General features: G+C 54.2%; 1 protein-coding gene across 1 annotated transcript; it reads right to left on the reverse strand.

The window, feature by feature from the left end:
- Positions 1-241: 241 nt before the first annotated feature.
- Positions 242-16,393, reverse strand: DDR1 (discoidin domain receptor tyrosine kinase 1; the record flags this gene model as incomplete). Its single annotated transcript, XM_083881737.1, has 17 exons — positions 242-491; positions 2,131-2,280; positions 2,935-3,184; positions 4,848-5,015; positions 6,430-6,569; positions 7,064-7,227; positions 7,594-7,692; positions 8,185-8,389; positions 9,095-9,243; positions 9,646-9,759; positions 10,490-10,736; positions 10,892-11,078; positions 11,206-11,308; positions 12,153-12,300; positions 13,054-13,282; positions 14,698-14,800; positions 16,318-16,393. The coding sequence occupies 17 exons, from the start codon at positions 16,391-16,393 to the stop codon at positions 345-347; spliced, it is 2,679 nt and encodes an 892-aa protein (XP_083737863.1). The 3' UTR covers positions 242-344.
- Between the last annotated feature and the right edge of the window lie 11,144 nt (positions 16,394-27,537).

Genomic DNA, 27,537 nt, shown 5'->3' on the forward strand with positions numbered 1-27,537 from the left:
CCATGCCAATGGTCACTCAGTGATGATGAAGGTGGTGATGATGAAGGTCACTGAGTGTCCGGTGCAGGTGGCCGAAGTCCGGCCGCTCGGTGACAATGACCACACCAATGGTCACTCAGTGATGAAGATGATGATGGTCACTCATTGATGAAGGTGATGATGATGGAGGTCACTCAGTGACCGGTGCAGGTGGCTGAAGTCCGGCCACTCGGTGGTGATGATGATGGTCACTCAGTGATGATGGTCACTCAGTGATGAAGATGATGATGATGGAGGTCACTCAGTGTCCGGTGCAGGTGGCCGAAGTCCGGCCGCTCGGTGACAATGACCACACCAATGGTCACTCAGTGATGAAGATGATGACGATGAAGGTCACTCAGTGTCCGGTGCAGGTGGCCGAAGTCCGGCCGCTCGGCCGCCTCCCGGGCCCAGCAGTTGAGCATCAGGCGGTGCAGGGCCGGGGGACACCCGGGGGGACACGGCAGGTACTCCTGGAACCGCCAGTACTGGGGGGACTGGGGGGACTGGGGGGCCCCATAACCCCATCCCAGTTCCTCCCAGTTCATCCCAGTCCATCCCAGTTCCCTCCCAGTCCATCCCAGTTCCTCTGAATCCATTCCCAGTAGGTTTCAGTCCATCCCAATCCCCCCCAATCCTATTCCAGTCTGTCCCAGTCCATCCCAGTTCCCTCCCAATCCCCTCCCAATCCGCTCCCAGTCCCTCCCAGTCCCCCCAAATCCATTCCCACTCCGTCCCAGTCTCTCCCAGTCCCTCCCAGTCCATTCTCAGTCCCCCCCAATCCCCCCAAATCCGTTTCCAGTCCCTCCCAGTCCATCCCAGTCCCATCCCAATCCCCTCCCATTTTATCCCAGTCCATCCCAATCCCCTCCCAGTACATCCCAGTCCCTCTTGGTCTCTCCCAGTCCATTCCCAGTCCCCCCCAACCTGTCCCAGTCCCTCCCAATCCCCTCCCAGTCCCCTCCCAGTCCCTCCCAGTTTATCCCAGTCCCTCCCAGTCCCTCCCAGTTTATCCCAGTCCCTCCCAGTCCCTCCCAGTTTGTCACAGTCCCTCCCAATCCCCTCTCAATCCCCTCCCAGTCCCTCCCAATCCATTCCCAGTCCCTCTGATTTGGTCCCAGTTTATCCCAGTCCCTCCCAGTGCCCCCAAATCCATCCCAGTCCCTCCCAGTTTATCCCAGTCCGCCCCCATTTCCCTCCCAGTCCATCCCAGTCCCTCCAAATCTGTTCCCAGTCCCTCCCAGTTTGTCCCACTCCCTTCCAATCCCCTCCCAGTCCCCCCAAATCCATTCCGAATTTATCCCAGTCTATCCCAATCCCCTCCCAGTCCATCCCAGTCCCTCCCAATGCTCCCAGTTCACTCCCAGTTAATTTCCAGTCCCTCCCAGTTTGTCCCAGTCCATCCCAATCCATTCCCAGTCGGTTCCAGTTTGTCCCAGTCCCCTCCCAGTCCCTCCCAATCCATTCCCAGTTGGTCACAGTGACTCCCAGTCCCTCCCAGTCCCTCCCAGTTTATCCCAGTCCCTTCCAGTGCCCCCAAATCCATTCCCAGTCCCTCCCAATCCCCTCCCAGTCCCTCCCAGTCCCCCCAGTCTATCCCACCTGCAGGCCCCTGTTCCTGAAGTGGTGTCCGGCGTTGGCGATCACCTCCTGGTCACTGATCCCCTCCCAGTCCCTCCCAGTCCCTCCCAGTGGCTCCCAGTTTATCCCAGTTTATCCCAGTCCATCCCAGTCCATCCCAGTCTGTCCCAGTCCATCCCAGTTTATCCCAGTCCCCCCAGTTTACCCCACCTGCAGGCCCCTGTTCCTGAAGTGGTGTCCGGCATTGGCGATCACCTCCTGGTCACTGACCCCCTCTAATCCATCCCAGTCCCTCCCAGTCTGTCCCAGTCTGTCCCAGTCCATCCCAATCCCCTCCCAGTTTATCCCAGTCTATCCCAGTCGCACCTGCAGGCCCCTGTTCCTGAAGTGGTGTCCGGCGTTGGCGATCACCTCCTGGTCACTGATCCCCCCTAATCCATCCCAGTTTATCCCAGTTTATCCCAGTCCATCCCAGTCCATCCCAGTCTGTCCCAGTCCATCCCAGTTTATCCCAGTCTATCCCAGTCCCACCTGCAGGCCCCTGTTCCTGAAGTGGTGTCCGGCGTTGGCGATCACCTCCTGGTCACTGAGGCTCCCGTAGGGCTGTTCCCGGCACCGCGTCAGCACCTCCCAAAGGGTCACCCCGAAGGCCCACGCGTCGCTGGCCGGGCTGAACGTGCCCTGCAAAATAAAATTCCAATTTTTTCTCAATTTTTTCCCCAAAAATTCCAATTTTTTCTCAATTTTTTCCCCAAAAATTCCAATTTTTTCTCAATTTTTTCCCCAAAAAATCCCATTTTTTCTCCCATTTTTTTCCCCCAAAACTTCCCAATTTTTTCTCCCATTTTTTTTCCCAAATTTCCCATTTTTCCACCATTTTTTCCCCAAATTTCCCAATTTTTCCTCTATTTTTTCCTCCAAAATCCCAATTTTTTCTCCATTTTTTTACCCAAATTTCCCAATTTTTTCTCCATTTCTTTCTCCCCAAATTTCCAATTTTTTCTCCCATTTTTTCCCCCAAATCCCAAATTTCCCCCATATTTTCTTCCCAAAAATCCCATTTTTTTCCCCAAAATTCACAATTTCCCCCATTTTTTTCTTCATTTTTTCTCCATTTCCCCCCCATTTTTCCCCCAAAAAATCCGAATTTTTTTCCATCAAAATTCTGATTTTTTCCTCCATTTTTGGCCCTAAAAATCCCATTTTTCCCCATTTTTTGCCCTAAAAATCCCATTTTTCTTCCCCAAAATCCCAAATTTTTTTCCCAAACTCTCCCAAACCCCAAATTTTCCCATTTTCTCCCCAAATTTTTTAAAAAAATCTGAATTTTCTCACCAGGAGGATGCACTCCCAGGCCATCCAGCGGATGGGCAGCAGGGCCCGGCCCCGGACTCGATAATAATCCCCCAAATAAAGATTCCGGCTCATCCCAAAATCCGCCACTTTCACCCTCAGGGGCTCCCCCAAAACTCCTCCTCCCACCAGACAATTCCTGGTGGCCAAATCCCGATGGACGAAGTTCAGCCCGGCCAGGAATCGCATCCCCGACGCGATCTGCGCGCCCATCTGCACCAGGCTGCCCAGGCTGGGGGGAAAAAAAATCAGATTTTCTATTATTTTTTCTCATTTTATTATTAATTTTTAAAAATTATAATTTTTTTCCAAAAAAAATTGGGTTTTTCTAGGCCAAAAATTGAATTTTTCAGCCAAAAAAATGATAATTTTAGCCCCAATAAATGACTTTTTTTCCTCATGAAAATCACTTTTTTTTTCCCCTCTGAGAAATCATTATTTTTTCTCAAAAAATTCACCTTTTTTTTTTCCCCCAAAAAATCACTTTTTTTTTTTACCCCAAAAAATCACCTTTTTTTTTTCCTGAAAAAAAATGGCGCTTTTTTTCCTGAAAATTTGCTTTTTTCACCCCCAAAAAATCACTTTTTTCCTGCTCAAAAAAATCATTATCTTTTCCTCCAAAAGTCGTGCTTTTTTCCCCCCCAAAAAAACCTTTTTTCCTTCAAAAAATTGCTTTTTTCTAACCCAAATCCTCATTACCAAAAAAAGAGAAAATTTCCCTTTTTTTCCATCATAAATCCCCATTTCCCATTAAAAAAATCCCTTTTTCCCTTTAAAAAAATCCCTTTTTTCCACCCTGAATCTTCTTTTGCTCAAAAATTCTGGTTTTTAACCCAAAACCCCCAAATCCTGATGGACGAAGTTGAGCCCGGCCAGGAATCGCATCCCCAAGTGCAGGAGGGTGGCCAGGCTGGAGAAAAAAAAATTACATTTTTAATTAATTTTCCCACTTTATTTTTAATTTAAAAAAAAATTGTAATTTTTTTCCAAAAAAAATTCGGGTTTTTGTAGGTCAAAAAATCGCATTTTTCAGCAAAAAAATGATAATTTTAGCCCCAAAAATTCCTTTTTCCCTCTCAAAAAAATCACATTTTTCCTCCCCAAAAGTCACTTTGTTGCCTCCCAAAAAGTCACTCTCTTTTCACCAAAAAAATCGCTTTTTTCCCCCCCAAAAAATAAACTTTTTTCCCTCAAAAAAAGTCGCTCTTTTTTCCAAAAAATTGCTCTTTTTTTTCCACCAAAAAATCACATTTTTTCCCCACAAAAAATCGGGTTTTTTCCCCAAAAATCTCTTTCTTTTCCCCACAAAAAAAATCACTTTTTTTTACCCCCAAAAAAATAACTTTTTTCCCCCAAAACTTCCCTTTTTTTCCCCCCCCCAAAAAATCATTGCCTCAAACTGGGCGTGGCAAAAGTGGGCGTGGCTAAAAGTGGGCGGGGCTTTACTTAAAGGGCCAGCACTCCATAAATAATAATGGAAAACGACTCAAAGTGGGCGTGGCTTATTATGGGCCTGGCTGAAAGTGGGCGTGGCTTTTCTTAAAGGGCCAACACCCCGAAAATACAAAAGAAAAAGGACTCAAATTGGGCGTGTCAAGAGTGGGCGTGGCTTATTTCTGTTTTGTTTTAAATTACAAACAGGTCTCAAAGTGGGCGGGGCTTTTCTTAAAGGGCCAGAACCCCATAAATAATAATGGAAAATAACTCAAAGTGGGCGTGGCTCGAGTGGGCGTGTCAGGAGTGGGCGTGGCTTGTTCTGGGCCTGGCTGAAAGTGGGCGGGGCTTTTCTTAAAGGGCCAGCACCCCGTAAATAATAATGGAAAATGACTCAAACTGGGCGTGGCTCGAGTGGGCGTGCCATGAGTGGGCGTGTCCCGGAAGTGGGCGTGTCCCACCTGAGGGCGTGTCCCGCGGCCCCGGCCAGGAAGTGGTGCAGGTCGCCGTGCTCCATGTACTCGGTGACGATGCTCAGGGGGCCGGGCCCCCCGCACACCCCCAGCAGCCGCACGATGTTGGGGTCGCGCAGGCGGAACAGGGTGCGCGCCTCCTGCAGGAAATCCCGCCTGGACACGCCAAAAACATCCAAAAATCCAAAATTAATACACCTGGGGACACCTGGGGACACCTGGATAAACCCTGAGCACACCTGGGGTCACTCAGGTGGAACAGGGTGCGCGCCTCCTGCAGGAAATCCCGCCTGGACACGACCAAAAATATCAAAAATACCGAATTAATACACCTGGGGACACCTGGGTACACCTGGATAAACCCTGAGCACACCTGGGGTCGCGCAGGCGGAACAGGGTGCGCGCCTCCTGCAGGAAATCCCGCCTGGACACGACCAAAAACATCCAAAAATCCAAAATTAATACACCTGGGGACACCTGGGTACACCTGGATAAACCCTGAGCACACCTGGGGTCACTCAGGCGGAACAGGGTGCGCGCCTCCTGCAGGAAATCCCGCCTGGACACGACCAAAAATATCAAAAATACCGAATTAATACACCTGGGGACACCTGGGGACACCTGGGCACACCTGGGCACACCTGGGCACACCTGAGCACACCTGGGCACACCTGCATAAACCCTGAGCACACCTGGGGACACCTGGGGACACCTAAAATACACCTGGGGACACCTGGGGGGCATTTGGGGACACCTGGGACACACCTGGGGGCACCTGGAGGTCACTAAAACACACCTGAGGACATCTGGGGACACCCAGTCCCTCCCAGTTTGTCCCAGTTTGTCCCAGTCCCTCCCAATCCCCTCCCAGTCCATCCCAGTCCATCCCAGTATAACCCAGTCCTTCCCAGTCCCCTCCCAATCCCCTCCCAGTCCCTCCCAATCCCCTCCCAGTCCCTCCCAGTCCATCCCAGTCCCTCCCAATCCCCTCCCAGTCCATCCCAGTCCCTCCCAGTATAACCCAGTCCATCCCAGTCCCCCCCAGTCCCTCCCAGTCCCTCCCAGTCCATCCCAGTATAACCCAGTCCTTCCCAGTATAACCCAGTCCCTCCCAGTATAACCCAGTATAACACAATTCCCTCCCAGTCCCTCCCAGTCCCTCCCAGTACAACCCAATCCCCTCCCAGTCCATCCCAGTGCTCCCAGTTCACTCACCATTCATTCCCAATTCATTCCCAGTCCCCCCCAGTCCCCCCCAGTCCCTCCCAGTATAACCCAGTCCATCCCAGTATAACCCAGTCCATCCCAGTCCCCCCCAGTCCCCCCCAGTCCCTCCCAGTCCATCCCAGTCCTTCCCAGTCCCTCCCAGTCCCTCCCAGTCCCTCCCAGTCCCCCCCAGTCCATCCCAGTCCCCCCCAGTCCATCCCAGTCCCCTCCCAGTACAACCCAATCCCCTCCCAGTCCATCCCAGTGCTCCCAGTTCACTCACCATTCATTCCCAATTCATTCCCAGTCCCTCCCAGTCCCCCCCAGCCCCTCCCAGTATAACCCAGTCCCCCCCAGTCCGTACCGGGCGTTTTTGGTGGCGTCCGGCCTCAGCACTTTCACCGCCACCAGCAGGGGGCGCCCTTCGGCCTGGGGGGCGTGGCCTGGCTCGGGGGGCGTGGCCAAGCCCAGGGTGTGGGGGGCGATGACCTCACACAGCAACACCTGAGGGGGCGTGGCCAGAGAAAGGGGAGTGGCCAATGGGAAGGCAGGACAATGACATCATACAGATGAACCTGGGGGTGTGGCCAATGAAAATGGGCGTGGCCATTGAACAACTGTGTTGCCAAAGGGGGCGTGGCCTCAGAAATATGATGGGGCGTGGCCTCAATGTGGGCGTGGCCACAGCAGGTGGGTGTGGCCAAATTAATTGGTGTGGAGTAATTAATAAAAGGCTTGACTAATTTGATTGGCTAATTAAAAAGAGTGTGGCCTTAAAAGGGCGTGGCCAAACCATATATGGGTGTGACAAATCATTTGGGGGCGTGGCTAAATCCCGTAGGGGTGTGGCTAAACCATGGTGGGTGTGGCCTCAATAAGGGGCGTGGCCAAACCATATTTGGGCGCCTCAAATCACTTTGGGGCGTGGCTTGACTCATCAGGGGCGTGACCAGGGTTTCAAAAGGGGCGTGGCTTGTCACAAAGTGGGCGTGGCTTACCTCCCCAAACTGCCCCTCCCCCAGTTTCTCCCGGAAGCGAAGCCGCTCTCTGGGGAAGGCGGGGAGGGCGTGGCCGTGGGCGTGGCTGTGGGCGGGGCCGACCAATGAGTAGGCGGAGCCTCCGGTGACGTCAGCCTCGGCGTAAGCCCCCGCCCAGCTCTCACCTGGAGGGGAACAGGTGAGCTCGATGTGGGCGTGGCCCTCTCATTGGCCCCATATTTACCGGTAAATTCAATGTGGGCGTGGCCAAAAGAGGGTGTGGTCACACCCTTATAGGTAAACTTAATGTGGGTGGGACCAAAGTGGGTGTGGCCCCACCCTTATATGTAAACTCAGTGTGGGCGTGGCCAAAGTGGGTGTGGCCACATTTACAGGTAAATAAAATGTGGGTGTGACCAAAGTGGGCGTGGCCCCGCCCTTACAGGTAAATTTAATGTGGGCGTGGTCAAAGTGGGTGTGGCCTCTCGTTGACCCCACCCTTATATGTAAACTCAAAGTGGGCGTGGCCCCCTCCCTGACCCCGCCCTCACCGTCGGTGTTGATTGGTTTGACGCCGTCGGGCGGGGCCCGGCCGAGGCCTCCCATTGGTCGGGCGTAGGTGCTCAGGAGCAGCTGATAGGCTGGATTGGCTGGTGGGCGGGGTCAGAGTGGGCGTGGTCAAAAGTGGTCTGGGCCGGGCCCCGGGTGGGTTCCTGATACTCCCCAGGTCCATTCCCTGTCCCATCCCCGTTCCTGATCCCAATCCCGGTTCCGATCCCAGTTCTGATCCTGGTTCTGGTCCCTTTTCCCTTTTTCCCCCATTTTTTCCCCTTTTTTTTTCCCCTTTTTTCCCTCCCTCTGTCCCTCCCTTTTTCCTCCCTTTCTCCCCCTTTTATTCCCCTTTTCCCCCTCTTTTTCCCCCTTTTTTCCCCCTTTTTTCCCCTTTTTTCTCCTTTTTTTCCCTTTTTTCCTTTTCCCCCTCTTTTTTCCCCTTTTTTTCCCCTTTTTCTCCCCTTTTTTCCCCTTTTTCCTCTTTTTTTCCCCTTTTTCTCCCCTTTTTTCCCCTTTTTTTCCCCTTTTTTTCCCTTTTTTCCCCCTTTATTTTTCCTTTTCCCCCTTTCCCCTTTTCCCCTTTTTCTCACCAGCCCCGGGTGGGCTCAGGGGGGGTCTGGGCCGGGCCCGGGTGGGTTCCTGATATTCCCCATTCCCAATCCCAATCCCGGTTCCGGTGCCGTTCCCGGTGCCGTTCCCGGTGGGGATCCGCTCGTATCCGGTGGCGTTGTTGATGACCACGGTGTCCCCCGAGAGCTGCACCCGCAGCGCCGCCTCCGCCCCGCGGCCCGGAGCCTGTCACAGACCCAGTTCAAACCGGTTAGAACCGGTTCTGACCCAGTTCAGACCAGTTAGAACGAGTTCAGCCCCATTTAAAACCGGTTCCAACCAGTTTGAATCGGTTCAACCTCAGTTACGTCCCAGTTCAGACCAGATAGAACCAGTTTGAACCAGTTAGAACTGAATCAGTCCCTCCCAGTCCCTCCCAGTCCATCCCAGTCCCTCCCAATCCCCTCCCAGTCCCTCCCAGTCCCTCCCAGTCCCTCCCAGTCCCTCCCAGTCCATCCCAGTCCCTCCCAATCCCCTCCCAGTCCCTCCCAGTCCCTCCCAGTCCATCCCAGTCCATCCCAGTCCCTCCCAATCCCCTCCCAGTCCCTCCCAGTCCATCCCAGTCCCTCCCAATCCCCTCCCAGTCCCTCCCAGTCCCTCCCAGTCCCTCCCAGTCCCTCCCAGTCCATCCCAGTCCCTCCCAATCCCCTCCCAGTCCCTCCCAGTCCCTCCCAGTCCCTCCCAGTCCCTCCCAGTCCATCCCAGTCCCTCCCAATCCCCTCCCAGTCCCTCCCAGTCCATCCCAGTCCCTCCCAGTCCCTCCCAGTCCACTCCCAGTCCATCCCAGTCCCCCCCAGTCCCTCCCAGTCCCTCCCAGTCCATCCCAGTCCCTCCCAGTCCCTCCCAGTCCCTCCCAGTCCCCCCCAGTCCCTCCCAGTCCCTCCCAGTGACCTTTCCGGCGCAGAGCCGTCGCCGCAGGACGAGGAGGATGAGGATGACCAGGAGGACGACGATGGCCCCGAGGAAACCCAAAAGCTCCGGCGACGTCCCGGCCTCGCCTTTGGCCACCCCCGGCACCGCCTCGGCCTCCCCGGGGGGCACTGGGAGGGCAAAGGTCATGGCCACGCCCACCGTGGGCAAACCACGCCCACCGTGGACAAGCCACGCCCACCTTTCATAAGCCAAACCCGCCTTTCATAAGCCACACCCATTTCATTCACATATTAAGTCTGTCCCAATTAAGCCCCGCCCAATTAAGCCCCATCCAATTAAGTCCTGCCCAATTAAGCCCCGCCCATTTATTACTCTATTAGGCCACACCCCATTAAGCCGCACCCAATTATGTCCCATTAAAGCTGCATCCAATTAAGCCCTGCCCAATTAAGCCACACCCATTTATTACTCAATTTAGCCCCACCCACTTAAGCCCCTCCCACTCAATCCCCTCCCTTTAAACCACACCCAGTTAAGCCCCTCCCACTCCTCATCTAAGCCCCGCCTACCTGGGGAGGTGACATTGGTGACCCCGCCCACCCCGGGGGCATTTTCCAAGATGGCGGCGGAGGGGTCGGGGGTCGGGGGCCACCCACTGGCACCCACGGGGTCGTCCAGGACCTCTGGGGACAGAGAGGGACATTGATGACGTCATCGATGGGCGATGATGTCATTGACAATGGGCGATCTCGTCGACAGCCAATGATGTTGATTGTCAATGACGTCATCAATAATCAATGGCATTAACATGGAATTAATGACGTCATTGATTGACAATGAGCTCATTGGTCAACTAATGATGTCATCAGGCAACTGTTGACGTCATGACCCAACCGTTGACGTCATGACCCAACCATTGACCCCAACCATTGACCCCATGACCCAACCATTGACCCCAACCATTGACCCCATGACCCAACCATTGACCCCATGACCCAACCATTGACCCCAACCATTGACCCCAACACCCAACCATTGACCCCATGACCCAACCATTGACCCCATGACCCAACCATTGACCCCGTGACCCAACCATTGACCCCATGACCCAACCATTGACCCCATGACCCAACCATTGACCCCATGACCCAACCATTGACCCCAACACCCAACCATTGACCCCATGACCCAACCATTGACCCCATGACCCAACCATTGACCCCGTGACCCAACCATTGACCCCATGACCCAACCATTGACCCCGTGACCCAACCATTGACCCCGTGACCCAACCATTGACCCCAACACCCAACCATTGACCCCATGACCCAACCATTGACCCCGTGACCCAACCATTGACCCCAACACCCAACCATTGACCCCATGACCCAACCATTGACCCCAAGACCCCACCTGAGACAAAAGAGATCTCGCTGAAGAGCATCCACTCGGCGCCGAAGAAGAACCGGCACTGGATGAACCGGGCGCGGCGCCCGCCCAAGGGGACGTTGACCAATCGGGCGCTGGGGTCCTTGATGTCCTTGGCCAGGCCGTGAGTGACCACCTCGGGCTCCCAGGTGGTGGCCAAGGTCTTCTTGAAGCGACACTCGACCTCCCGGAAGATTCCGACGCCGCGCGTGTGGAGGTTGTTGCAGTGGACCTGGAGGGGTGGGGACAAATCCCATGATGCTCTGGGGCAGAGTGACCAATCCAAAACATCTCCAGTGATGGTCACTCCTCTGTCCACCCACGACTGACCATCCATGGTCAACCAATCCCACAATTCCCCAGAATTCCCAGCATTCCCTGGGGCACCTGCATGGCGTGGAAGGTCCGGAGCTCCTGGAACTCGAATTCCATCTCCAGGTGAGGGCGTGGCCCCGGTGGGCGTGGCCACCCCACGTAGTCGTAGCCCGGCCACAGGCGGCGCTCGCGGGTCCGCAGGAAATCGTCCAGGCCCAGGACGCCGTCCGAGAGTTGGCCAAGGCCGCCGAAGTTCAACCTGGGCAGGTGGGACACACCTGGATTGTCCCGTCCCACCCACCTGGGGACACCTGGGGACACCTGGGGACACCTGGGGACACCTGGGGACAGTTTGGGGACACCTGGGGACACCTGGGGACACTCACGGGCCGGCGCTGAAACCGTCGTAGGTGGAGTCGTTGAGGACGACGGGGACGGGGTCAAAGGTCATGACATGTCCCCGCGGGGCCGTGTAGGACATGAGACCGGCTGGGGACGGGGACGGGGGCGTGTCACCGAGGGGTCACCGAGGGGTCACCATGGAGTCACCATGGGGTCACCATGGGGTCACCGAGGGGTCACCATGGGGTCATCATGGGGTCATGACCCAACCATTGACCCCAACACCCAACCATTGACCCCATGACCCAACCATTGACCCCATGACCCAACCATTGACCTCATGACCCAACCATTGACCTCATGACCCAACCATTGACCCCATGACCCAACCATTGACCCCGTGACCCAACCATTGACCCCAACATCCAACCATTGACCCCATGACCCAACCATTGACCCCATGACCCAACCATTGACCCCATGACCCAACCATTGACCCCATGACCCAACCATTGACCCCATGACCCAACCATTGACCCCAACACCCAACCATTGACCCCGTGACCCAACCATTGACCCCAACACCCAACCATTGACCCCAACACCCAACCATTGACCCCATGACCCAACCATTGACCCCAACACCCAACCATTGACCCCATGACCCAACCATTGACCCCATGACCCAACCATTGACCCCAACACCCAACCATTGACCCCAACACCCAACCATTGACCCCAACACCCAACCATTGACCCCATGACCCAACCATTGACCCCATGACCCAACCATTGACCCCATGACCCAACCATTGACCTCATGACCCAACCATTGACCCCGTGACCCAACCATTGACCCCATGACCCAACCATTGACCCCGTGACCCAACCATTGACCCCATGACCCAACCATTGACCCCAACACCCAACCATTGACCCCATGACCCAACCATTGGCCCCATGACCCAACCATTGACCCCGCAACCCTCACCCTCCCAGGGGCAGCCGTAGAGCTCGAGGCGCAGGCAGACGCTCATGGCGCGCGGCGCCCGCGGGTAAACCCGGAGCGCCCGGGCCACCGGCGCCGGCGACAGGTCCTTCAGCACCACCCCCTCGGGGTCTTCGTTGCCACCGATCACCTGAGGGGTGTCACCAACGCCGGCTGTTGGCACCCAAGGGTGTCCCCAAAGTTCCCGGTCACTTCGATGTCCCCAAATGTCCAAAAATGTGCTCAAATGTCCCCCAAGGTCACCCTATTGGTCCACACAATTCCTGATGTCACCTGAGGTCTCCTGGGCATCTCAATGTCCTCAAATGTCCCCAAATGTCCCCAATGTTTTCAAATCCGCTCGATGTCCCCAACGTCCCCAAAGTCACCTCATGTCCCCAATGTCCCCAATGTCCCCTCAACGTCCCCAATGTCCCCAATCCCCTTGATGTCCCAGATGTCCCCAATGTCCCCAAATCCCCTCAATACCTCCAATGTCCCCAATGTCCCCAACACCCTCAATGTCCCCAACAACCCCAATGTCCCCAACCCTCTTGGATGTCCCCAATGTCCCCAAATCCCCCCAATCCCCCCGATGTCCCCAAGGCCACCTCGTGTCCCCATCTGTCCCTCCAGGGCACCCAGCGTCGCCGGTCGCGGCTGTAGCTGAGCCGGTACTGCCCATGTCCCCAATGTCCCCTTGATGTCCCCAATGTCCCCAATGTCCCCAATGTCCCCAATGTCCCCAACACCCTCAATGTCCCCAAATCCCCTCAGTGTCCCCAATGTTCCCTCAACGTCCCTGATGTCCCCAACACCCTCAATGTCCCCAATGTCCCCAATGTCCCCAAATCCCCTCAATGTCCCCAATGTCCCCAAATCCCCTGGATGTCCCCAAGGCCACCTCGTGTCCCCATCGGTCCCTCCATGGCACCCATCGGCGCCGGTCACGGCTGTAGCTGAGCCGGTACTGCCGGGCGAACTCGCGGCCGTGTCCCCCCGCGTGGCGTCCCTGTGTCCCCACCAGCGTCACCAGGTGCAGGTGGCCCAGGTCCACCTCCAGGAACTCCTGTTCTGCCGGGAACACCGGTCCCGCCGGGCACCAGGCGCCGTCGCCGTCGCTGCGGCCCAGCCTGGGGACAGACGGGGACATTTGGGGACATTTGGGGACATTTGGGGACATTTGGGGACATTTGGGGACACCGGCCCCACCGGGCACCAGGCGCCGGCGCCGTCGCTGCGGCCCAGTCTGGGGACAGACGGGGACTTTGGGGACATTTGGGGACACCCAGGGGACATTTTGGGGTTTGGGGACATTTGGGGTTTGGGGACACCGGCCCCACCGGGCACCAGGTGCCGTCACCGTCGCTGCGGCCCAGTCTGGGGACAGACGGGGACTTTGGGGACATTTGGGGACGTTTGGGGACATTTGGGGACACCGGCCCTGCCGGGCACCAGGCGCCATCACCGTCACTGCGGCCCAGCCTGGGGACAAACGGGGACATTTGGGGACGTTTTGGGGACGTTTTGGGGACATTTGGGGACACTCAGAAGATTTGGGGGACTCAGGGGTGTGGGAGGATCTGAAGAACTTGGGGACATTTTGGGGTTTGGGGACATTTTGGGGACATCTGGGGTTTGAGGAACTTGGGGACAGTTTGGGGTTTGGGGACATTTTTGGGTTTGGGGACATTTGGGACACTTGGGGATGAAGATCTGAAGAACATTCTGGGGTTTGGGGACATTTTGGGGACATTTGGGGACACCAGGCCCTTCTACTGGTCCAAACTGGTTTGTACTGGTTTACACTGGTCTATACTGTTCCATACTGGTCTGTACTGGTTTATACTGGTCTGTACTGCTCCAAACTGGTTTATACCGGTTTGTACAAATCTATACTGGTCCAAACTGGTCTATACTGATTCAAACTGGTTTATACTGGTCCAAATTGGTTTCTACTGGTTTACACTGGTGTGAACTGTACCAAACCAGTTTATACTGGTCCGAACTGGTTTATACTCTTCTATACCGGTCCAAGCTGGTTTATACCAGTTTACACCAGTCTATACCGGTCTATACTGGTCCAAACTGGTTTATAATGATGCAAATTGGTCCAAACTGGTTTATACTGGTCTGTACTGGTCTGAACCAATTTATACTGTTCCAAACTGGTCTACAATGGCCGGAACTGGTCCATACTGGTTTATAGTGGTCTGTACTGATCCAAACTGGTTTCTACTGGTCTAGACTGGTTTATACCGGCCCGAACCGGTCCATACTGGTTTATACTGGCCCACACTGGTCCATACTGATCTATACTGGTCCAAACTGGTCCATACTGTTCCATACTGGTCTGAACCAGCCCACACTGTTCCAGACTGGTTTATACTGGCCCATACTGGTCCGTACTGGTCTATACTGGCCCATACTGGTCCGTACTGGTTTGTACTGGTCTATACTGGTCCGTACTGGTTTATACTGGTCCATACTGGTCCGTACTGGTTTATACTGGTCTATACTGGTCCGTACTGGTTTATACTGGTCGTACCGGCCGTGGCGGGCGGCGGTGGAGTCGGACCAGGCGCTGGAGGCCGAGAGACGAAAGTCGGGGATGGTCCCGTCCTCCATGCCCAGGGCAAAGCGACACCGCCCTGGGGACACCGAGGGGACATTGGGGACATTGGGGACACTTGGGGACATCACTGGGGACACTGGGGACATTTGGGGACATTGGGGACAGTTGGGGACACTTGGGGACAGTGGGGACACTTGGGGACACTTGGGGACATTGGGGACATTGGGGATACTGGGGACACCGAGGGGACATTGGGGACATTGGGGACACCAGGGACATTGGGGACATCATTGGGGACACTGGGGACATTGGGGACATTGGGGACACTTGGGGACATTGGGGACATTGGGGACAGTTGGGGACATTTGGGGACATTGGGGACATTGGGGACATTGGGGACATTGGGGACACCAGGGACATTGGGGACATCATTGGGGACACTGGGGACATTGGGGACATTGGGGACACTTGGGGACATTGGGGACATTGGGGACATTGGGGACATTGGGGACATTGGGGACACTTGGGGACAGTTGGGGACACTCAGGGACATTTGGGGACACTTGGGGACATTGGGGACAGTTTGGGACAATTGGGGACACTTGGGGACACTTGGGGACACTGGGGGACATTTGGGGACACTTGGGGACATTGGGGACACTTGGGGACACTCAGGGACACTCAGGGACACTCAGGGACACTCAGGGACATTTGGAGACATTTTGGTGACAATTGGACACGTTTAGTGACAATTTTGGGGACATTTGGGTGACATTTGAGGACTTTTTTTGACATTTAGAGACATTTTGGGGATGTTTAAGGACATTTTGGGGACATTTTTGGGACATTTGGGCACACTCGGAGACATTTGGGGACAGTTGGGGACATTCAGGGCCACTTGGGGACATTTTTAGGACTTTTTAGGACATTTTTGAGACATTTGGGGACACATTAAGGACATTTTGGACACATTTGGGGACATTTGGACACATTTGGGGACAGTTGGGGACACTCAGGGACACTCAGGGACATTTTAGGGACAGTTGGGGACATTTAAGGACAAATTTTGGACATTTTGGGGACATTTAAGGACATTTAAGGACAATATTTTGACATTTTGGGACATCTAAGGACATTTTGGGGACAGTTGGAGACATTTTGGTGACATTTGGGGACATTTCGAGGACATTGAGGACAGTTGGTGACATTTTAGGGACATTTTGGGGACACTCGGGGACATTTGGGGACATTCGAGAACATTTTTAGGACATTTAAAGACATTTTTTGGACATTTTGGGGACATTTGGGGACACCAGGGACAGGCTGGGGACATTTGGGGACATTTTGACGCATTTTGGGCCATTTTAGTGACTTAATGACAATTTTTGGACACTTTTGCACAATTTTTGGACATTTTAAGGACATTTTAGGACATTTTGGTGACATTAAAAGACATTTTTTGGCCATTTTGGGCCATTTTGACCCATTTTGACCCGTTTTTGGGCCAATTTGGTGACACTTAAGGACAATTTTTGGACATTTAGTGACATTTTGGGGACATTTTGGTGACATTTGGGGACATTCGTGACTCACCCAGGTCCAGGCGGGTCCCCCGTGACCCCTCGGTGACCCCGGCCAGCAGCAGGAGGGGGAGGGGCAGCGGCAGCATCGGCCCCACCCCCCAACCCCCCCCCCCAAACTGGGACAGACTGGGGGGACTGGGAGAGAAATGGGGGTGAACTGGGAGCAAACTGGGAATGAACTGGGACAAACTGGAATTAATTGGGAGTGAACTGGGAGCACTGGGAGGAGATTGGGATGGACTGGGATGGACTGGGAATGAACTGGGAGTGAACTGGGAGCACTGGGAGGGACTGGGAGAGGATTAGGAATGAACTGGGGATACTGGGAGGGAACTGGGACAAACTGGGAGGGACTGGGAATGAATTGGGAGTGAACTGGGAGCACTGGGAGGGACTGGGAATTAACTGGGAGGGACTGGGAATGAAATGGGAGTGAACTGGGATGAACTGGGAGCACTGGGATGAAACTGGGAGGGAGACTGGAATTAACTGGGGATACTGGAAATGAACTGGGAGTGAACTGGAGAGACTGAGACAAACTGGGATGGACTGGGACAGACTGGGATGGACTGAGAGGGACTGGGAGTGAACTGGGGATACTGGTAGGGAATTGGGAGTGAACTGGGAGCAAACTGGGAATGAATTGGGACAAACTGGAATGAATTGGGAGTGAACTGGGAGCACTGGGAGGGACTGGGATGGACTGGGGGGGACTGGGGGGGACTGGGGGGGACTGGGAGGGGACTAGGAATGAACTGGGGATACTGGGAGGGACTGGGACAAACTGGGAGGGACTGGGAGGAACTGGGAATTAATTTGGAGTGAACTGGGAGCACTGGGAGTGAACTAGGACAGACTGGGAGGGACTGGGAGAGAATTGGTGAGTGAACTGGGGGCACTGGGAGGGACTGGGAGGGGATTGGGAGCAACTGGGAGTGAACTGGGACCAAACTGGGAATGAACTGGGACAAACTGGAATGAATTGGGAGTGAACTGGGAGCACTGGGAGTGAACTGGGACAGACTGGGAGGGACTGGGAGAGAACTGGAGAGTGAACTGGGGATACTGGGAGGGGACTGGGATGAACTGGGAGCACTGGGAGGGACTGGGAGCAAACTGGGACGAACTGGGATGGACTGGGACAAACTGGGAGTGAACTGGGACCAAACTGGGAGGGAATTGGGAGTGAACTGGGAGCACTGGGAGCAAACTGGGAGGGACTGGGAGGGGACTGGGGATACTGGGATGGACTGGGAATAAACTGGGACAAACTGGAATGAACTGGGATCCCCCCTCTCCTCCCCCCCCCCCACTGCAGCTGTTCCCAGAATCCTTTGCGGGATTCTCCCCCCCCCCCCCCCCGGCAGCTGTCGAGGGGGCGTGGCCTCACCCCGACCCCGCCCCTTCATTTGCATAAAGATGAATATTCATTAATTACAAAAAAAAACCCACCCCAAAATTGGCCCCAAATGGCCCCAAAAATCCCCAAAAATTTTCGTCCATTTCCCCCAAAATCCCCCAATTCCCCCAAATTCCCCAAAAATTGCCCCAAAATTCCCCCAAAATTCCCAAAAATCCCCCAAATCTCTCACAAATCCCCCCCAAATTTCCCGATTTTCCTCGCAAAATTCTCAATTTTTTTCCCCAAATCCCCCCAAAATTCCCATTTTCCCCCCAAATTCCCAATTTTCTCCCAAACCCCCCCAAAATCTCCAAAAATCTCCCCCAAAATCTCTCAAAAATCCAAAAAAATCCCCCCAAACCTCCCCAAAATTCCCATTTTTTGCCCCAAAAATCCCCCAAATCCCCCCAAAATCTCCCAAAATTCCCCAAAATCCCCAAAATTCCCAATTTCCCCCCAAAAATCCCCCAACCCCCCCCAAAATTCCCCAAATTTTACCCCAAAACCCCCAAAACTCCCCCAAAAAATCCCAAATTTTTCCCCAAAATTCCCAATTTTTTCCCCAAATTCCACCCCCAAAATCCCCAAATTTCCAAAGAATCCCCCAAAACCCCCCAAAATCCCATTTTCCCCCCAAATTCCCCAAATTTTCCACCAAAACCCCCCAAATCCTTCCCAAAAATCAAAAAAAATCCCCAAAACTCCCCAAAATTCCCCAAAAAATCCCATTTTTTCCTCCCAAAATTCCCATTTTCCCCATTTTTTTCCCCAAAATTCCCAATTTTTCCCCCAAATTCCCCCCAAAATCCCCGAAACTTCCCCCTAAATTCCCATTTTTTCCCCAAAAATCCCCAAATTTTTCCCCCCAAACCCCCCAAAATTCCCAAAAAACCCCAAATTTCCCCAAAAATTCCCATTTTTTTCCCCTCCCGGTCCCCACCGAGTTTCTCCGGCTCCTCCCGGATCCAAAAATTCCCTCCTGGAACTTCCCAAAAATAAAAATAAATAAATAAAATTCCCAAAATTCCCGTCCCCGCCCAAAGGGGGCCCCGAGGGGGGTCCCAGAGCCCCAAAATTCCCAAAAAAAAAAAATCCCCAAAAAATCCTAAAAAAATTCCCAAAAATCCAAAAAAATCCTAAAAAATTATAAAAGGAGAAAATCCCCCAAAAAATCGGTTTTTAGAGGAAAAAAAAAATCGCATTTTTTGGAGGTTTTTTGCCCCAAAATTTGAATTTTTAAGAGATTTTTTTTCCCCTCCAAAATTCGGATTTTTGGGTTGTTTTTTTTTTATTCTCAAATTTCCCATTTTTTGGGGGACTTTTTATTCTCAATTTTCCCATTTTGGGATTTTTTTATTCCCAAATTAAAAAAAAAAATCCACATTTTAGATCTTTTTATTCCCAAAATTCCCTTTTTTTTCCTCCCCAAAATCCTTTTTTTCCTTCCCAAAACTTCCCAATTTTTTTCCCCTTTTTTTCCCCAAAAAATCCCATTTTTCCCCCTAAAATTTCCCAAATTTTCCCCATTTTTTTATCCCCCAAATTCTCATTTTTTCCCCATTTTTCTCCCCAAACTTCCCAAATTTTTCCCCTTTTATCCCAAATTTCCCCCCATTTTTCCCCTGAAAAAAATTCCCATTTTCCCCCATTTTTTCCCTCCAAATTCCCAAATTTTTTCCCCTTTTATTCCCCAAAAATTCCCATTTTCCCCCCCATAATTCCCATTTTTTCCTATTTTTATCCCCCTCAAAAAATCCCATTTTTTCCTATTTTTTATCCCCAAAATTCCCTTTTTTTTCCCCCATTTTTCCCCCTATTTTATCCCCAAAAATTCCAATTTTTTCCCAAAAAAAACCCCATTTCCCCCCCCTTTGTGGGGCCCCTTCCCCCCTAAAAAAAAAAAAAAAAAAAAAAATTTGGGAACAACTGAAAAAAAAAATTAAATAAAAAAAAATTCCCGAGTAAATCCCCGTGGCGGTCACGTGACCCCGCAGCTGTTTGGCGGGAACAGCCGGACCCGGGGTGGGGGGAGGGGCAAAACCCGGGGGGGAAAAATCCCAATTTTTGGGGCTTTTTTAGTCCTGATTTCCCTTTTATCGGTGATTATTTCCTGTTATTAGGAGTTATTAATCGATTATTAGCCACTAATGATCGATTATTAGCCGTTATTAATCGATTATTAGCCACTAATGATCGATTATTAGCCATTATTTCCCGTTATTAGCCATTATTTATCGATTATTAGTCGTTATTAATCGATTATTAGCCGTTAATGATCGATTATTAGCCGTTATTAATGGATTATTAGTCATTATTAATCGATTATTAGCCGTTAATGATCGATTATTAGTCGTTATTAATCGATTATTAGCCGTTATTAATGGATTATTAGTCGTTATTAATCGATTATCAGTCGTTATTAATCGATTATTAGCCGTTAATTGGGGACACTTGGGGACACTTTGGGGACATTTGGGGACATTGGGGACATTGGGGACAGTGGGGACATTGGGGACATTGGGGACATTGGGGACATTAATGGGGACACTGGGGACATTGGGGACACTGGGGACATTGGGGACATTGGGGACATTGTGGGCCCGGCCCGGACTTGTCACCCGGTCAAGGGCAGTGGCCGAGGACAATGGGGACATTGTCCCCAAGTGCCACCGCGGGAGACGGGCGGGGACACCTGGGGACACCTGGGGACACCTGAGGGGACACTGGGGACATTCGGGGGACACCTGGGACGGGGTTGGGGACACCTGGAGGGACATTTGGGACATCAGGGAAGGGTTGGGGACACCTGAGGGGACACTGGGGACACCTGGAGGGGTTTGGGGACATTGGGGACATCTGAGGGGACATTGAGGACACCTGGGACGGGTTTGGGGACACCTGGATGGATTTGGGGACACCTGAGGTGACACTGGGGACTTTGGGGACACCTGAGGGGACATTGGGGACACCTGGGGGGACACTGGGGACACCTGGGACGGGTTGGGGACATTGGGGACACCTGGAGGGACATTTGGGACACCTGAGGGGACTCTGGGGACACCTGGGACGGGTTGGGGACATTGGGGACACCTGGAGGGACATTTGGGACACCTGAGGGGACTCTGGGGACACCTGGGAAGGTTTGGGGACACCTGGAGGGGTTTGGGGACACCTGGGACGGGTTTGGGGACATTTGGGGACAGGAAAGTCTCAGACACAATTTAATCCAATAATTTTATTTATTTCACATTTTTTTTGGGATAATTTTGGGGTAAATTCGGGGTTTTTTGACTCACGGAAAAGTCTCAGACACATTTTAATAATTTAATTTATTTTATTTTATATTTTTGAGGTAAATTTGGGGGATTTTTGACTCACAACAACGACACATTTTAATCCAAAAATTCAATTTATTGGCCATTTTTTGGGATGATTTTGGGTTTTTTACTCACAAGAACAACTCACACCCACTTTAATAATTTAATTTTATTTATTTCACATTTTTTGGGATAATTTTGGGGATAATTTTGGGATAAATTCGGGGTTTTTTTGGCTCACGGAAAAGTCTCTGGGGGCGGCACCAGCGCGGCCGAGCTGATGATGAAAACCTTCACATAATGGACGGCCTGGGGAGGGGGCGGGAAGGGGGTCAGGACCCCCCCCCAAAAAAAATTTGGGACCCTAAAAAAAATTTGGGACCCCCCCAAAAAATTTGGGACCCCCCAAAAAATTTGGGATCCCCCAAAAAATTTGGACCCTCCCCCAAAAAATTTAGGATCCCCCCAAAAAATTTGGGACCACCCAAAAAAAATTTGGGACCCCCCCCCAAAAAAATTTGGGACCCCCCCCCAAAAAATTTGGGACCACCCAAAAAAAAATTTGGGACCCTCCCCCTTTTTTAATTCCCCCGAAATTTGGGATTTCTCCAAAAAATTTGGGACCCCCCCCAAAAAAATTTGGGACCTTCCAAAAAATTTGGGACCCCCCCCCAAAAAATTTGGGACCCCCCCCTTTTTTAATTCCCCCGAAATTTGGGATTTCCCCAAAAAATTTGGGACCACCCAAAAAAATTTGGGACCCTCCCCCTTTTTTAATTCCCCCGAAATTTGGGATTTCCCCAAAAAAAAATTTGGGACCCCCCTCATTTAATTCCCCCGAAATTTGGGATTTCCCCAAGAAATTTGAGACCCTCTCCCAGATTTTGGGATCCCCCCCCTGGTGTTTTTTGGTCCTCCCCCCCAAATTTTGCCCCCCCTGGTTATTTTTGTGCCCCCCAGGATATTTTAGGGCCCTCCCAGGATTTTTTGGGACCCCCCAGGTTATTTATGGACTCCCCCCTGTGGATTTGAAGCCCCCCGGTGTATTTTTTGCCCCCCTCAGGATATTTTTTTGCCCCCCCAGGGTATTGTGGGACTCCCTCAGGTACTCAGGACCCACCCAGGATATTTTTGGGGTTCCCTGGGTGTATTTTGTGCCCCCCCCAGGATATTTTTGTGCCCCTTCAGGATATTTTTGTCCCTCCCCAGGATATTTTTATGCCCCAACCCCCACATTTTGGGGTCCCTCTCTGTATTTTTGATCCCCCCAGGATATTTTTGGACCCCCCCAGGATATTTTTTTGCCCCCCCAGAGTATCGTGGGACCCCCTCAGGTATTCAGGACCCCCCCAGGTGTATTTTTTTGCCCCCCAGGGATATTTTTAACCCCTGCCGTACCGCGCAGAGCCCGGCCAGCAGCAGCAGCGCCAGCAGGAGGCAGAGCAGGGCCAGGAACAGCAGGGGACACCCGGGGGGCGGGGCCTGGGCGGGGCCTGGGGGCGGGGCCAGAGAACAGAGGGCGTGGTCATGGATAGGCCACGCCCACAATGCCACACCCCCTCACAGCACAAACACAGCCCCATTTAGGCCCCGCCCCTTTAGGCCTCGCCACCTTTAGGCCCCGCCCACTCACCTGCCCCACCCTGTCTGGGTGTGTCCTCAGTGATGTCATTGCTGATGTCATCACTGACGTCATGGCGGCGGCCAAAAGGGGCGGAGCCAAGCAGAGGCTGCTCCACCCCCGGTGTGACGTCATCGGTGATGTCCTCAGTGATGTCATCGTCGGGCCCAGGGGGGCGGTCCAAGGGCAGGAAGGGTGTGATGTCATCGTCGGCCGTGACGTCATCAGCGTCGGCCGTGACGTCATCGGCGAGGTCGTCCCAGGCGGCGTCGAGGTCGCCGGTGACGTCGCCCAGTAGGGAGGAAGTGACGTCATCGGTGGTGATGATGTCATCGGCGGGGAGGGAGCCCAGGCCGGGGAAGGTGACGTCATCATCGTCGTCCTTGGTGACGTCATCGAAGAGGTCGCCGCGGTGGATGACGTCATCGAGGAGGTGCCCGCCGGGGATGACGTCATCAATGGCGTCATCACCAGGAAGGGAAGGGGCATGGGGGATGGCGATGACGTCATCAACGCTGGAATCCGCGCCCGTGGCGTCATCGATGACGTCACTTCCCAGTGTGACGTCATCGTCACCAGGGAGCGGGGGTGTGACGTCGCCCCAGGTGATGATGTCATCGGGGAAGCTGTGATCGATGATGTCATCAGCGACGTCGCTCTCGGGGCCGATGACATCATTGGCGAGGTCGTGCAGGGCGATGACGTCATCGGGGAGGTGGTGCCCGGTGATGACGTCATCAGTGATGTCATCCAGGTCCTGTGGGAAATCGCTCACCGCTGTGATGTCATCAGTGAGGTCGTGGCTGATGATGATGTCATCAACGAACTCTCGCCCGGGGGTGATGACATCAGCAGTGACGTCACTTCCGGGGATGATGACGTCATCAGCGATGCCGCTCTCAGGGTGGGAGGCGATGACATCACTGCTGGCGATGACGTCACCAGCAAGAGCTTCCTCCAGGACAGAGGAAGTGACGTCATCACCATCGGCGACAGCAGTGACATAATCCCCCAGCACAGAGGAAGTGACGTCACCCTCAGTTGTGACGTCATCAGTGGGCGGAGGGGAGGGGCTGCCCCGCCCCTCCGTGACATCATCACCCTCCCTCCCAGCTGCAGCGACATCAGGAGCGATGACGTCATAGGCGATGACGTCATCATCTGGCGCCTCCTCATCCTCTGGGGGCGGGGCCACCACGGTGATGGTGATGCCACCGGCCCGGCAGGTGACAGCCACGTCCCCAAGGTCCCCAAGGTCCCCAAAGTCCCCTGGGGCGGTGACATCACTGTCCCCAATGTCCCCAGTGTCCCCTGGGGTGGTGACATCATTGTCACCAGTGTTCCCAAGGATGGTGACATCATTGTCCCCAGTGTCCCCAGAGGCGGTGACATCGCTGTCCCCAACGTCCTCATCCCTGGGGACAACAATGTCCCCAATGTCCCCTGGGACTGGGACACCCCTGTCCTCGCTGTCCCTTGGGGAGGTGACGTCCCTGTCCCCAAGGTCCTTCAGGACTGGGACATCGCTGTCCCCAAGGTCCCTGTCCCCAATGTCCCCACTGTCCCTCCAGGCTGGGACATCCCTGTCCCCAATATTCCTGTCCCCAACTCCCTTTGGGGTGGTGACATCCCTGTCCCCAGTGTCCCCAGTGTCCCCAGTGCCCCCAATGTCCCCAATGTCCCCAGTGTCCCCAGTGCCCCCAATGTCCCCAATGTCCCCAATGTCCCTAGTGTCCCCAATGTCCCTGTCCCCAACTCCCCTGGGGGTGGTGACGTCCCTGTCCCCAGTGTCCTTGACCAGCCGGACAGTGACGTCCCTGTCCTCGCTGTCCTTGTCCCCAGGAACTGGGATGTCCCCAATGTCCCTGGGGGTGGTGACACCCCTGTCCCCAATGTCCCCAGTGTCCCCAATGTCCCTGGGGGTGGTGACACCCCTGTCCCCGATGTCCCCAAAGTCCCCTGGAGGTGGGACATCGCTGTCCCAAACGTCCCATGGGATGGTGACATCTCTGTCCCCAGTGTCCCTGTCCTTAGGGACACAAATGTCCCCGATGTCCCTTGAGGTGGTGACACCCCTGTCCCTGATGTCCCCATCCTTAGAGATGTCCCCGATGTCCCCAGTGTCCCCAAAGTCCCCAGGAGGTGGGACATCGCTGTCCCAAATGTCCCATGGGATGGTGACAGCCCTGTCCCCATTGTCCCTGTCCCCAGTGTCCCTGTCCCCAATGTCCTTCGGGGTGGTGACACCATTGTCCCCAATATCCCTGTCCCCAATGTCCCTGTCCCCAATGTCCTTGTCCCCAATGTCCCCCAGAGTGGTGACACCTTTGTCCCCTGTGTCCCTCGGGGTGGTGACACCACTGTCCCCAATGTCCCTGTCCCCAGTGTCCCTGTCCAGGGGGTTGGGACCATTCCAGTCTCCGATGTCCCCAATGTCCCCTGTGGCTGCGACACCCCTGCCACCTCCCCCCTTGTCCCCAGGGGCTGCCATGTCCCTGTCCCTGGTGTCCCCAATGTCCCTGGTGTCCCTCAGGGTGGTGACATCGCTGTCCCCAGGGGCTGCCATGTCCCTGTCCCCAATGTCCCCAATGTCCCTCGGGGTGGGGACATCACTGTCCCCAAGGTCTGCCATGTCCCCAATGTCCCCGATGTCCCTCAGGGTGGTGACATCACTGTCCCCAAATTTTGGCACAACCCCGTCCCCAATGTCCCCGAGGACGGTGATGTCGCTGTCCCCGATGCCCCTCAGGGTGGGGACAACGCTGTCCTCAATGTCACAGGGGATGGGGACATCGGCCTGTCCTCCATTGGGGGTGGCCGTGATGTCCCCAATGTCCCCAACAGGCCCAATGTCCCCAATGTCCCCAATGTCCCTAATGTCCTCAATGACTTTGATGTCCCCAATATTCTTGATGTCCCCAATGTCCCCAATAGGCCCAATGTCCCCAATGTCCTCGACAACTTTGATGTCCCCACTGTCCCCAATGATCTTGATGTCCCCAACGTCCCCAGTGTCCCCAATGTCCCCAACATGCCCAATGTCCCCAATGATCTTGATGTCCCCAATGTCCCCAAAGTCCCTGATGTCCTTGATGTTCTTGATGTCCCCAACGTCCCCAACATTCTTGATGTCCCCAATGTCCCCAACATCCCCGATGTCCTTGATGTTCTTGATGTCCCCAATGTCCCCAGTGTCCCCAATGTCCTCGATGTCCTCGATGTCCCCGACGTCCTCCTCGGCCTGGGTGACAGTGATGGTGATGCCGCCGGCCCAGGGGGTGACGGTGACGGTGCCACCCCCGACGGTGTCACCCCCGGGTTGTCCCCGAGCCGGGTCAGGCTCTGTCACCTCCCCGGGGGAGGGGACACGGGGGGAGGGGCCGCCCTCGGCCATGGGGGGACCTGGGGGACAGAGGGGACGTCACCGGGGAGGGGACAGGGGGGACAGAGGGGACAGAGGGGACAGAGGGGACAGGGGGACAGGGGGGACAGAGGGGACAGAGGGGACAGAGGGGACAGGGGGACAGGGGGGACAGAGGGGACAGGGGGGACAGAGGGACAGAGGGGACATCACAGGAGGGGACACAGGTGACACAGAGATGACACAGGTCACACACAGGTGACACACAGGTGACATAGAGGTGACACAGACGACACAGGTGACACAGAGATAACACACAGGTGACAAAGGTGACACAGAGGTGACACAGACATGACACAGCTGACACACAGGTGACAGGACAGGTGTATCAATACCTGAGGTGGCCCCAGGTGACACCAGGTGACACAGAGGTGACACAGCTGACACAGGTGACACACAGTTGACACAGAGGTGACACAGAGGTGACACACAGGTGACACACAGCTGACACACAGGTGACAGGACACAGGTGTATCAATACCTGAGGTGGCCCCAGGTGACACCAGGTGACACACAGGTGACACAGGTGACACAGGTGACACAGGTGACACAGGTGACACACAGTTGACACAGAGGTGACACAGAGGTGACACAGAGGTGACACACAGCTGACACACAGGTGACAGGACAGGTGTATCAATACCTGAGGTGGCCCCAGGTGACACCAGGTGACACAGAGGTGACACAGCTGACACAGGTGACACACAGGTGACACAGAGGTGACACACAGGTGACACACAGCTGACACACAGGTGACAGGACACAGGTGTTTTAATACCTGAGGTGGCCGCAGGTGACACCAGGTGACAGAGAGGTGACACACAGGTGACACAGATGACACAGGTGACACACAGGTGACAGGACAGGTGTATCAATACCTGAGGTGGCCGCAGGTGACACCAGGTGACAGAGAGGTGACACACAGGTGACACAGGTGACACAGGTGACACACAGGGGACACAGATATGACACAGAGGTGACAAAGGTGACATAGGTGACACAGGTGACACACAGGTGACAGGACAGGTGTATCAATACCTGAGGTGGCCGCAGGTGACACCAGGTGACCCCTGGGGGTGACCCCCACCCCAATTTTGGGGATTATTTTTTGGGGGGTCTCTCGACAGCTCCGTCTCCGTCCGACGATCCCAATCCAGAGGGGGGAGGGGCGTGGCCTGGGCGCTTTAGCCCCTCCCCCAAACCCCAAGCCCCGCCCCTTTCTCTCCCTTTAACGAGGCCACGACCTCATTAACGCCACGTTTTTAATTATCTTTATTAACCCTTTGTTGTCTCCAGGGCTTTCAGGGCCTCCTCCAGCCGGGCCAGCTCCGCCCGGGCCACGGCGGCCTGGGGAGGAAGGGGTTAATTAGAATGGGGACGAGGTTAATGAGGTTAATTAATTAAGGGTGTTAATTAATGAGGGGACCGACCTGGTGCTGGTGGGCGGGGCCTGGGGAGCCCCCGAGGGT

This window comes from Zosterops lateralis, assembly GCF_965231275.1.
Source record: "Zosterops lateralis genome assembly, chromosome: 35".
Taxonomy (NCBI): domain Eukaryota; kingdom Metazoa; phylum Chordata; class Aves; order Passeriformes; family Zosteropidae; genus Zosterops; species Zosterops lateralis.